Below are 13,715 nucleotides of genomic sequence, written 5' to 3' on the forward strand. Positions count from 1 at the left end.
AAAATGGCGGCGCCCCTCTAGGAGGCCCGGGGCGCTTGCTGCAGCCCTGTTCCAGGGCTGCAGGGCCGCGCCAGCCCTCCGAATGGGCTCCGCCCTCCTCCCTTCTCTCTCTGCCCTCCGCCCTCCTGGCTCCGTTTTCCTAGCTCTGCCCTCCTCTCTCCGCTTCCCGCTATGAATACAAGAGTGTGGAGGGAAGGGAAAGGAGGAGGCGGCAGAGAAAAGGAAAGCGAAAGTAAGAGAGCCAGCCAGCCAGCCAGCTGGAGCGAGCCACTGAAGAGGTTGGTTGGTGCATGTATTTTCCTCTGCTTGGTGACTGTGATTTACTCTCCCTTGGTATCTTTGCAAAAACCCCCTCTCCCATGCTCCTTTGGGCATGCTTTGATTCTGATTTCCTGCATGGCAGGGGGTTGGACTGGATGGCCCTTGGGGTCTCTTCCAACTCTATGATTCTATGTTTCTCCTATGCTTTGTGACTCCCTTACTATCTTTGCAAACCCCCATGCTCCTTTGGGCATGCTTTGATTCTGATTTCCTGCATGGCAGGGGTTTGGACTGGATGGCCCTTGGGGGTCTCTTCCAACTCTATGACTCTATGAGGAGAGGGAGAGAGAGAAAGGGTGGGAGTGAGGAGGAGGGAGGAAGGGAGAGAAAGAGAGGGAAGAGAGAGAGAGGAGAGAAACCACAGCCACTGAGCCAGGTGAGAGGTTTGTTCATTGGGGGAGGGGGTTATACTACCTGTGCCTTTGTGTTTTGGAGACGTGGCAATGCAGTTTTTGCTGTTTTGTGGCCTTGCCTAGTAGCTTCTATCCTTGCAAATATTGCTATTATTATTGTTGTTATCCCTTGGTATTGTCTTTGCAAGATCCCCCCACATGGACTTGCTTGCACTTTTCTGGGTTCAGACAGTGGCATGCATTTTTTGCTGTTTTGTGGCCTTGCCTAGTCGCTTCTTGCAAATATTGTTATTATTATGCGGCTCCGCCCCAGAGGGTGGAAACTCCACCCCTGACATGTGGCCCCGCCTCCAGATAGTGGAAGCTCCACCCTGGCATGCAGCTCCGCCCCAGAGGGTGGAAGCTCCACCCCCGTGTACAGCTCTGCCCCCGGAGGGTGGAAGCTCCACCCCCGGCTTCGGCCCCCCAGTTGTCTGAGGGACAGCAACCCGGCCCCCGGTTCAAAAAGGTTGCCTACCCCTGATGTAGACTTAGAATTTCTAATATTTTGATAACTCTGACGTGCCCTGATCCCATAGTCAGGGATTTAGGATAATTTTTTTTGTTCCGTATATGCATAGATATGGAACACTATTGTATATGTGGGGAGTGGTTTAGCTAATATTAGCTGATTAAGTAGAATGGAGCAGGCATAAAAAACTTCAGATACAGGGTAGGTTAGAAATATTTTAATAAATAACCCAGGTTCAAGTAATTTATTGTTTTAAGCTTAACAGTGAAACCCAAGGCATATTCACTCAGGTTCTTAGTTCACTTTGAGCTTACTCCCAAGTTAAGTGTGCATAGATTGTTTCAGTATATATATAGAATAAAGAAGTTCAAGTGTACAATCATGTAAATAATCATGGCATGTGAGATACTGGGAATGATCAAATTCAGGATTTTTCTTAATAGACACAGGATTAACTTTATATCATGCAGTTGTACATCTGGATAACATAATATCATATATCCTCAACTATAAGTCAACCTCACGTATAAGTTGAGGGCAAGTTTTGGAGCCAAAATTATGGATTTTACTATGATCTGTGGATAGGCTGAGGGTAAAACTTGGAGGGTCCTTCAATGTATGTATGTGTGTGCACGGCAGGAGGGGCTCTCATTGAGACTTTTTGCTTCAGTATTCAGCTTTCCTTTCAACCTTCAGACAGCGAGGTGGACAGGCAGGAGAGAGACTCTTAAACAAACAGCAATAGCAATCAATCACCTAGGACTCTTTCTGCTTGGCTCAAGAGAGGAAGAAACTGCATGAGGAAATCTGAAAGAGCTGTTTTCACATTACCATAGTGACCCATTTATAAGTCGACCTGGGATTTTGGAGTCAATTTTTGGGCATAAATTTGTAGACTTATAGACAAGTATATACTGTATATTAAATTAAAAATGAAATATGAATTCCAAAAGCATATTTTTGTTATTGTTTATTGATTTATTCTATCTGAATTTATACAGATAAATTCCTCTTGACTGCTTTACTCTGTAAAATTGTTTGAGATTCACTCATGAACTCCAGTATTTTATCTGATAATTTACTATTTTTGATATTTACATACTACTGAAAGATTTTGGACTTGAATATTTAAAATAGTCAAAAGAATTTTCTGAGTACAAACCTGAAGTTACTGTATCAGTTGATTAGCCACTAAACGTATGGTAGAATTATTGCCTGTTCAAGAAATTGCTATCCTTAAGCAATATACAGTTAGGAGATTTCACAAAAGCATATAGCCAGACCTTTTATTGTGATGTTTTGAAAATGAATGTTGAGCTGATAGTGACTTTTTTATGAAGTGTTTTTTCCTAGCCTCAAATTACATATCCTCAGATGCTATGTCTGTCTGTTCACAGTTGATCTACATTGTCTATTTCCAACCTTTATGGGAAGGAATCCACAGTTCTCAAAGGAGTTTATCAGACAAGGGAAATTGGAAGTATAATCCAATGGCAATCTGAACACAATCATGGAATTTAACGTTATTGCATGATAGACTGCCACACACAATTTCGGGCAATGGGAAGTCAGTCTGAGCGCAATCATGAGGTTTCACGTTACTGTGTGATAGACTGCCACATGCAAATTCAGGCAATGGCATGCTATTTTGGGGAAAATGGGGAGCCAGTTCGAATGCAATGAGCATTCACGTAATTTCGCTAAACTAAGAGAAATTCCTCACGTGTGATAAACTCCAAAGGAATCTATGTTTCAATATTTCCAAAAAAGTTAAAGGTACAAACTAAACCAAACCTGCAAGTAGAATTTTGTTCTACTGGAAGAATGAAGGGAAAAAAATAACACTGTTTTACTTGGAAGGGCTTGAATAAGTTATTTTGTTTGTTGCTGTTGGTTTTCTAACTCTCTTTAAGATGGATGAGATAAAGAGCAAAGACCGAGTGATTCTGGCTTTGGAGAAGGAACTTGGTGCCCAAGCGGGCCATACACGAAAGTTGCTGCTCCAGAAAGAAGCTCTGGATGAGCAGCTTGTTCAGGTCAAAGAAGCGGAACGATACCATGGCAGCCCAAAGAAAGAACTTCCTCTTGGAGCAGGAGAGATAAATGAACTGGTAGGAGGCCCAGTAAGAGAACCATTTTTAAAAACATACCTATAATACCTTAGTGAAAAGATGGGGAATTTCCACTCACAAGCCAAATTCCACACCAGGCTAGCCCTATTGCTCCACAGGGCCTCAGAACATGGCCATTCCCCCTCCGCAAAGCCCCACTTTTTGAAAGGGAGTGTGTCAGGAGAACAACTGATATGTAGCCTAGAGAAAGTTTAGTTTTCATTGCTCTGAACACAGGAGATTAACTGTGTATTCAGCTAGCACCTGAAAACTATATTGGTAAGGTGAAGGATAAGTGAAGGCACCCCAACAGAGGCATCATCTGGAGGAGTTCCCAGCAGCCTTCATGGTGTTGAGCAATGGTGTCATTGTTGTGTGCCTTCAGATTGTTTCTAATTTATGATTACCCTCAGACAAACCTATTAGGGTTTTCTTGGCAAGATTTTTTTAGAGGGGGTTTGCCTTTGCCTTCCTCTGAGGCTGAAAGAATGTGACCTGCCCAGGATCACCCAGTGGGTTTCCATGGTTGCATCCAATCTCTCATCTCTAGTCATAGTCCAGTGCTCAAACCACTATACCACACTGGCTTTCTGAAAAGTACTACATTTATTTAAATGTGGGATGGGTATAGGGAGGGGTGTAATATAAACTCTAGCTATTAGAAAGTTTCCCACTCCCACCTTAGCTGTTATAAAAGTGTGATTATTCCAGCAAATAAATGGGGGGAAACAGACACGAAGGGGATGCTTCAAGGCGCCCCTGCCCAAGATGTCTTGGGACAGCAGCAGCCACACGCTGTGAGCCCAAATCGAAGCAGAAAAAAACGCTCCTTTTTGGGTTGGGTTTCTATGGTCCAGGTGCAGCTTCGGTGTATCTTCCACATATCTTGGGGGCATATATAATCCAATCACCACAGCAGAGGTGGATGCAGAACAGAACAAAAGGTGAACCCTGGCGCCACAAACACTGAGAGGGAATCTAACTAAGCACAGGCAGCCCTCCATATCCACGGATTCTGTATCCATGGGTTCAAGTACTCATGGCTTGAAAAATACCCCCCCCCCCCAAAAAAAAAGAAATTCTAAAAAGCAAACCTTGATTATGCAATTTTATATAGGTGACAGCAATTTACTATTCCACTGTATAAAATGGGACTTCAGTATCCATGGTGTGTGTGTCCATCCTGGAAACAAACCCTAGTGAATTCCAAGGGGCTCACTGGGCAACTATACCTAGTGATTAAAAGGGATAGATTTACAGGGAATAAAGTTTCAACTTGTCAAAAATCCTCTACTTCCACCGTTGGGTCCCACCACTGAATGACTGAATTGGGTATTCTCCAAGTCATACAAAAATAAGGTTAGCCCTGTTGATTATAAGGAAGATTCCAAAATCTCTGTTAAGATAATGCCATTATTAAGGTAACTAAATTGGCATACACACACACACACACACACACACAGAGAGAGAGAGAGAGAGAGAGAGAGTTCGTGTATGTGTTTATATGCTAACATTGGGTTTATAGAGTAGAATTCTGTATGAAAATACTTTTTCCCTTATTAAAATATAATTGGGTCTTGTTTGTCTTGTTATATTGCATTCCATGTTAGATACTGATATGAAGTATTTGTTAACAGTTATATCAGTAATGTGATTTCCAATCTTGATGCGAATCCTACTGCTTCTATTTTATATAATGGTTAATTGTTTTGTCTACGCTGATCTACCTTATGATATGAAATTGTTGGCAGTTTTATGTTTTAATACATCTTTTATATTTTAAAGGAGCAACATACAGATGAGCGAGACATACGGAGATTTCAACTAAAAATTGCAGAACTCAGTGCTATAATACAGAAGCTAGAAGACAGAAACACACTTTTAGTAGATGAAAGGAATGAACTGGTAAAGTAACTCTCACCACTGTGCTAAAACACACAAAACAAAAGATTGCTTGAACCTTTATCAGCTACCTTCATATTCCATAATTAACTAGATGCTGAAGAAAAATTTAGAGAACTCCCAGGGGTTGGAGGAATATTCAAAACACCAGTATGAAAAATCCTTTATACCTACGAACGTTCAAATCCCTTATCAGCATTAGTAAGATTTATTTTAGACACAGATTATACTAATAATATAAATAAGATTATGCTTTTTATAAAAAGTGTCAGTTTATAGACATTTTAAAACAACATTAGTTTATTGGACACTGAGGGGTAGCACATGCAAGGAACTACTAACTCCTCTCTTTATAGTGAGTGTCAAAAACATACATTGGTGTTTTATCTCATCCCTTTAGGAGAGAGCAGACAGAAATTAGGATTGGGACTGTGAAAAAAAATAGGATTAGAATGTGTTAGTGTGATAAATTGAGCAATAGGAAAATGATTTTACCTGGTAACAATAATATCAGTTTATAATGTTACAGTGAAGAATTAACTCATATTCTCACTATTTAATTTTCCACTTTTTTGCAGTTGAAACAATGTCGAGACACAGAAGTACAGCTTAAGCCACTTGTAGAAAAAAACAAAAGACTGACTAAAAAAATTGAGAATATGTTGCAGAATATACAAAGAATGGAGGAAAAAATTAAAAACCTTTCCAGGGAAAATATGGAAATGGTAAGCTGTTGTTCTCTTTGCATCATAAATTCTGATCAGTATTCTTGTTTACTTAGAACTGATTTGGGTAATAGTAGTAAGTTTTTAAAAGCACATTTGACACAAAGTATTTGAAATCTCCACCTTTTTCCAATATGTAAATTAGCTTGAGCAGAACAATCTTCTCATTCATCCAAAGATTATCATTGCTAGATCAGAAAATAGACCTACCATTACCACAAATCAGAAAATAGACCTACCTACCACAAAATGTTCATTAGTGATTATGAAGCTGTAGACTGGTTGGGTCTTGCATAAATACTGACTCCCTGGCCTTCTGTTTTGCTATACTTTTATTATTTATTTAAATATTTATATATCATCCAAGCTTAAGTGCTTGGATATACAAACTAGATCAGTTTAAAACAATATGAAACAATCTAATAATTTAAACAATTTGAAACAATTAAAACAGTTTAAAACCAAGTACTATGCACCTATACAGATTTGGGCAAAACCTTTAAACTCCAGTGGGGTTGATAAAATGCCATATTTTCACTTGGTGTTAGAATGAACCCAGCATTGGGAGATACCAGTTAGGACTCTAAGGAGGTAGCAATCCACAACTGACACACAACAGCAGAGAGGTTGTCTTCCATGTTCCCTTGTAGATGCTGCTGTGCAGTGCAACAGAGGAGAGCCCCTGGAGCAGACCGTTGCTGTGTGGTCCCGTAATCCTAGCATGGCGGGAGCACGGCGCTATTGCGCCATCTGTGCCACACCAAAGAAACAGCTAGAATAGCAGTATGTTTATGGAATCTTAGACCAGATCACATGGACTGAGTTCCAACATATTGCCCAATAAGTCACATGTCACATAAGTTTCTTTTTATTGATGTGTGTCCCCAAAAGGAGCAAAGTTGGATAATTTAGTAACAGGCATACTTACTTGAAAGGAATATATGCATGAAGTAGAAGCAACAGCAGCTGGATTAATTGTTAATATTTATGTCTTAACTTTACTTCATTGACACCAAAGTGGTATTGAGATCAAGATGACTGCTTTTTCACACCTTTTTATCATAAAGTAAGTCAGATTGAGATAGAGTGATTGGTCCACAATCACTCAGGCAATTTGTGAAGTCAAAAGTTTTCACAGTCAGCAGCCATAGTTTTTGTGGGTTTTTCAAGCTATTTAGCCGTGTTCTGGAAGAATTTATTCCTGATGTTTCACCTGCATCTGTGGCTGGCATCCTCAGAGGGTGGTGGCATGGATTTTCCTGTTCTTGATAAGCCTGGGTTGTATATAGCTGCATATGGGCTGCCTACCGGGAATGCAGGAAGATCCATCATTGACACATGTCTATTCCATTGGAGATAGTCACGTGTGATAACCTCCTCAGAATTGCAGTCTTCTGTGTTCCAGTCCAACATTCTAACAACTGGACCACTGTTGCTCTGCTTAGGATGATGGGCTGTCCATCTATTTCATTCGTAATGGTGATGTTTTTACACATGTGTTCCTTGGTTTTTTTTAGACAAGTTTAGAATTTAGCTTGATTGAAGGTGACAAGATGAGGCTATTTGTATGAATATTTCTCTGGGCTTAATCCAGTCTTTTTGTAAGTGTAATTTCTTACTATGTTAATGAAATACATTTTTTATAGAAAGAAAAGTTATCTGTTCAGCCAACCTTGAGAAGGCATACTTCGTTGAATGACATCAGCAGCAGACGGGAAGAAAAGGAAATTGAATTTCTTAAACTACAGATCATACAGCAGCAGCATCTTATTGATAATCTCACAGTGGTAATATTCCAGTATTTGTCATAGTCAGCCTTTGCCTTAATTTCTTATTCCTTCTTAGACAGACCTTTGTAAAGACATATTTTCATTTGATTGAAATATAACATAACTTGCATTTTGTGCAACCTGTCTCCCATGAGCTTTCCTTCATACTCTCTGCTTCCCCTTCATTCTGCTACAATTAGAGAGAGTGAAATGAATTTGAAAAAAGAGATTTGGGCGCAGTACAGATTGCCAAAAAGCAGTGTACTAGCGCCGGTATTAGGGTTAGAGAGCATGCACCATCTACATGCTCTCTAACCCTAATACGTACCCCCAGCGGCATAATGGCAGCATTCTGTGTACACAGGCACCACCATTATGAAATTAGGGCCGCGCCACGTCCAAACGACATGGCACGAGCATGATGTGTTCGCGCCACGTCAGGCCACTTGTGGCGGCCTAACAGAGGTGCTGAAAGGAGCTCTGAAACGGAGCTCCTTCTGGAGGGTGCCTCATTCCCACAGCCACCAAACTGTTGTGGGAACAGCGCCAGGGAGAAAGGGGCCGAATGGCCCCTTTCTCTCCTGGCTGTGGCTCCCGGGGTGTCCTGGGGCATGAAGCCCCAAGGACACCCCTTTTTGCCACTTCTCCCTGGTCCTGAAAAGCACTGGATTGGGGCCTCTGGGCTGCCGCTGTGGATGCCCTGGCCCCAATCTGTGCCTGAATGGAGCGGCTGCAGGCCGCCCCAAAGGGACGGTCTGTATCCCGCCTTGGTTTACTGGGGGAAAGAGGGAGAAGAGAGGAAAAGCTGGCCAATGGATGGGGGCTTTTGTAAGGCTGTATCCATGTTAGAGGCTTGAGGCTCACCTGGATCAGGGCTTTTGTAAGGCTGTATTCATGTTATAGGCTTGAGGCTCACCTGGATCGGGGCTTTTGTAAGGCTGTATCCATGCTACAGGCTTGAGGCTCCCCAGGAGTAAATCATATTTAACTCAATGGTACTTTATTCTGAGTAGATACATATAGGATTACATGTGAGGGCAATTATACTTTTGAGGCTGCAATTCGATGCATACCTACTTCGCTAAACTCTGCTAAATAGAATATGAATATGCACACATAAAAACAGCTGAAAACCAGCCAAGATGGTTCCTGGAAGTGATGCAAATGTGCGGTACCACTTGCAGAGGATGGGGCACTATCACCATTAAGTTGCCTGCCTGTCTTGTTACGGAAGAATCCAGGCATCTAAACCTATGAAGAAAGTACATCCTGCAAGTGAAGATGGCATTGTTTCCACAAAAATGGAAGCCATCTGGCTAGAGCAGTGAAGTGTTTCACTGTCCTGTGCTGTTAAAGCATCTAAATGGGCAAAGAATGGAGGCTGGTGGGTAGCTGCAGGGGAAAAAGACAAATACATTTACCATGTCTCTAGTCCCAATCAGAATTGGGCTCCATGCTAGAGCAAGAAGACAAATTAAATACTACTGTGAAAGAGCAGGAGACAAATTAAGTTTTAAAGATTAGAATCTCAGTGGAAGAGCAGTAATTAGGGCAGAAGTGGATGAAGTTAATAACAACAGCAATTGGCCCCATCTTGGACTAGTAGAACACTATGAAGAGTTCTACTAGGCTATGGAATTCTGGGATTTGTAGTTTTGTGGGACATTTAATCTTCTCTGTCAGAGCGCTTTGGTGTCATGACAAACTACAAATCCCAAGATTCTACAGCACTGAGCGATGACAATTAAAGTGGTGTCAAATTGGATTATTTCTGCAGTGTGGATGCAGCCTATGTCTCTAGGGAAAAGATGAGTTAGTTGTGGAAAGAGAAGAGGAATGGAAACATCCCTAGGATTATCAGATTACATCACAAACCGGGATCAGTATAGGTAGACTTGGAGGGAGCTCATTGAAGGTTACTCTTAATTATCTCTAAGTCTATTACTACTCCCCACTCGGAGGCATTAACTCTTTCATCACAGAGTACGTTTTGCACTTCCAACACATATTACTATGGGTGAGAAGAGACCCCAAAACTTGGGGATTTCCTGAGATGGCTCATGCAAAGATAATATCTGTCTGCTTGTTTAAAGTATTCTGCCACACCTCTATGTTGTCAAAAGGCTATGCCTGATTCTCTCCCCACCCCCATTTGAAATACACTTTTCTGTTTCCAGACCTCAATAGCAAAAAAAGTTGGGAACTGCATAATTAATTAACCCAACTGAGAGATGAAATATATTAGGGAAATTATGCAGATTTTGATTCAGTCTTCTTATACTTGGTCAAAAATGTGTGCATTGTAGATGGAGTGACCCCCCACCTCCAGTTATACAAATGTGGGAAACATTACAAAAAGTGCATCTTCCAATAGTAATAAAAAAGGGGGTCTGTAGTTTTCCTGTGGAACATACTGGACCTTATGAATACACTGTAATAATCCTGTGCATTTCTCTAGAAATCCCCTTGTGTGCATCTGTGCATGTAAACAGACGCACATCCTTGCAGATTACAGTTGGCCTGGCTAATTCATGGATTTTGCATCCACGGATTCAACTATGCACAACTTCAAAATATATATTTTTTAAAAATAAAAAAAAAAACCTTGATTTTTGCAATGTTATATAAGGGACACCTTTTTATTGTGTCATTGTATATATTTGGACATGAGCATTGTCAGATTTTGATATCCGTTGGTCGGTCCTGGAACCGAACCCCAGCAGATACCAAAGACCCACTGCATTTACATATACATTCACACATACCTATATGTTTCTATGTACATAATGACTTTTTTTACTATAGGAACAGGAGCAATTGTTACACTCTAAGAAACAGAGAAGAAAATCTGTGAAATCCCCAAAGGTGAGTAACGTTTGTCTCTATCATGATGGCAATTTTCCTCGAAAATGTTGATATTAAAATTTGTCATTAAAAGAATGACTTCATTATTAATATTTAATTATATTTAATTAATGGAGAAAAACTGCATGGCTTGCTGCTGCTGTTGTAATTATGTAGACGTTAGATATTTACCGTAGTCTGCAGTATAAGCTTGAACATTGATAGCTGATAGTGATGTTTTATTATGCCTTTCTGTTTCACACAGTTTACTCTGTAATCCTATACTATTGGTAATTTGATAAAATTACCAGCTTGTTAGATGAAAGAAATGCTGTGGATATAGTATATCTTGATTTCAATAAGGCGTTTGACAAAGTTCTCCATGACATTCTTGCAAACAAGCTTGTAAAACGTGGATTAGACAAAGCAACTGTTACATGGATTTGTAATTGGTTGACTGACCGAAGCCAAAGGGTGCTCAACAATGGCTCCTTTTCATCCTGGAAAGAAGTGACCAGTGGCGTCCCACAGGGCTCTGTCCTGGGCCCAGTGCTATTCAACATCTTTATCAATGACTTGGAAGATAAAATTGAGGGCATACTTATCAAATTTGCAGATGACACCAAACTAGGGGGAGTAGCTAATACCCCAGAGGACAGGATCAAAATTCAAGATGACCTAGAAAGCTGGGCCACTGCTAACAAAATGAAATTCAACAGGGAGAAATGTAAGGTACTGCACTTAGGGCGGAAAAATGAAATGCACAGATATAGGATGGGCGACACCTGGCTGAATGAAACTACATGTGAAAGGGATCTGGGAGTCCAAGTAGACCACAAGTTGAACATGAATCAACAGTGCGACGCAGCAGCTAAAAAGGCCAATGCAATTTTAGGCTGCATCAATAAAAGTATAGTGTCTAGATCAAGGGAAGTAATAGTGCCACTATATTCTGCTCTGGTTAGGCTCCACCTGGAATATTGCGTCCAGTTCTGGGCACCACAATTTAAAAAGGATGTGGAGAAACTGGAGCATGTCCAAAGGAGAGCAACTAAAATGGTGAAGGGTCTGGAAGCCATGCCCAACGAGGAATGACTCAGGGAGCTGGGGATGTTTAGCCTGGAGAAGAGAAGGTTAAGAGGTGATATGATAGCCCTGTTTAAATATTTGAAGGGATGTCATATTGAGGAGGGAGCAAGTTTGTTTTCTGCTGCTCCAGAGACTAGGGCCCAGAGTAATGGATGCAAGCTACAGGAAAAGAGATTCCACCTCAACATTAGGAAGAACTTCCTGACAGTAAGGGCTGTTCGACAGTGGAACACACTCCCTCAGTGTAGTGGAATCTCCTTACTTAGAGGTTTTTAAACAAAGGCTGGATGTTGCATCTGTCGGGGATGATTTGATTGTAATTTCCTGCATGGCAGGGGGTTGGACTGGCTGGCCCTTGTGGTCTCTTCCAACTCTATTATTCTATGATTCTACTCAATTACCAGGCAAAAAGGCACATTGAATTTAATAGCACTACTTAGCAGCAGACATGGCCATAGCATTACTGTGTATTTTGTTATTATTATTTATTATTAATATTATATTTCTAACCTTCCCTTTTCCCCAGATTAGGATTCAAAGTGGCTTAAAATTATTAAAGAAGATCATTGTTAACAATAACATGGTTAAAACTATTGTTTTTAAAAAATACATGTGGAAATCGCTGATTATGTACTTCTGTTTGACATCATACCTAACAGCTTTTTTGAAATAACACAAAATCCAACAACCCCCCTAAAAAGTAATAAAATAATAAAGAGTCAGATATAGCAAATGAAAACAACTAAAATTCAAGGACCCAGCATACATTGGAATATTTGTTTGGATTCTTGACAAATGTGATTTTTTTTAAATGGAGTTATAGTTGCTTTGGTTTTTAAAAAATTCTTTAACCAACACTACATAGATATTGTACCTGAAATTCAAATCAGATGAATAGGGGTGGACAGGTAAATTGAGACCATGTCATTTTTTACATTGTTTACATACGGTATCTTGTTTCTCATTTATTTGTAAATTTGTTTTAATGAAAACAAATATTTGTACATATTTTTGGAGTTTGTCTCAGAAAATATGCACCTCATTTCTCTCAAAATATGCATTTCTAAATGTTTTTAATTTTAAAATAGATGCAGATTGGTCTGCATTTCTATATATTTTGGAGCTCAGAACTACATTGCAAAATATGGAGAATTGCAACATAGCCATGTTCTTGGAAAGTTGAGAATCTTTTTAAAATAAAGGAACATGATAAAAAAAAAATAACCAAGAGAGTGTTCAGATCAAGTGTAATAATTTCCCTTTTCCTGCAGTCTTTGTTCTGATCAATATTTGAACAAAGGTATGGGAACTCTATTTCAATTTTTTGTTGCCTAGGATGAATTCCTATAGATCTTCCATGGCCATTGTTTTTGTTTTTTGATGTTCAGCATTAACCCAACCTTGGTATTTTCCTCCTTGACTTTTTTCAGTACTTGCTCCAGGTCTTTTTTGGTTTATGCTAGTAGTATTATGTCATCTGCATATCTTAGGTTGTTAATGTCCCTTCCTCCTATCATATATCTTGAGTCCAAGCCCACTCTGCATATGACATTTTCTGCATATAAATTGAATAAATATGGTGCCTTGCCTGACCCCTTTGCTGACTGAGAACCATTCTGTTTCTCTGGATTCTGTTCTGATGGCAGCCTCATGTCCTCAGTATGGGTTAGCATCAGAACAATCACATGCAGTACTCCCATTCCTCTAAATGCAAACCATAGCTTTTTGTGATCTATGAAGTCAAATACTTTGCTGTAGTCCAAAAAGCACATGCATATTTACTTCTGGAATTCTCTTGTGTACTCCATTATCCAATATATGTTTGCAATGTGATCCTCACTGCCTCTTCCTTTTCCAGCTTGCATCAGGGATTTCTTGCTCCATATATGGTAGGAATCTTTGCTGCAGAATTTTAAGCATGACTTTGCTTGCATGGGAAATTACTGTGATGGTTCTATAATTACTGCAATCTTTTTTGTCTCCTTTTTTGTGGCTGGGGATGTATAAGGATTGCTTCTATTCTGTGGACCACTGCTTTTTTTCCATATTTGTTGACAGATTTTAGTTAAAGCTAAGCTTGACTCTGTCTC

At 40.1% G+C, this 13,715-nt stretch overlaps 1 protein-coding gene across 9 annotated transcripts in view; it reads left to right on the forward strand.

Moving 5' to 3' along the window:
* Window positions 1–13,715, forward strand: part of JAKMIP1 (janus kinase and microtubule interacting protein 1) — a 66,060-nt gene that overhangs the window by 19,303 nt on the left and 33,042 nt on the right. For 8 of the 9 annotated variants that reach the window (XM_042470901.1, XM_042470909.1, XM_042470908.1 and 5 more), the window contains 5 exons: window positions 3,099–3,308; window positions 5,082–5,201; window positions 5,777–5,923; window positions 7,570–7,710; window positions 10,498–10,557. In XM_042470901.1, coding sequence (XP_042326835.1) covers window positions 3,099–3,308; window positions 5,082–5,201; window positions 5,777–5,923; window positions 7,570–7,710; window positions 10,498–10,557 — 678 coding nt within the window. The remainder of the gene's footprint in view (window positions 1–3,098; window positions 3,309–5,081; window positions 5,202–5,776; window positions 5,924–7,569; window positions 7,711–10,497; window positions 10,558–13,715) is intronic. The other variant, XM_042470905.1, reaches the window with a different exon arrangement.

Source organism: Sceloporus undulatus, chromosome 5, assembly GCF_019175285.1.
Source record: "Sceloporus undulatus isolate JIND9_A2432 ecotype Alabama chromosome 5, SceUnd_v1.1, whole genome shotgun sequence".
Lineage (NCBI taxonomy): Eukaryota > Metazoa > Chordata > Lepidosauria > Squamata > Phrynosomatidae > Sceloporus > Sceloporus undulatus.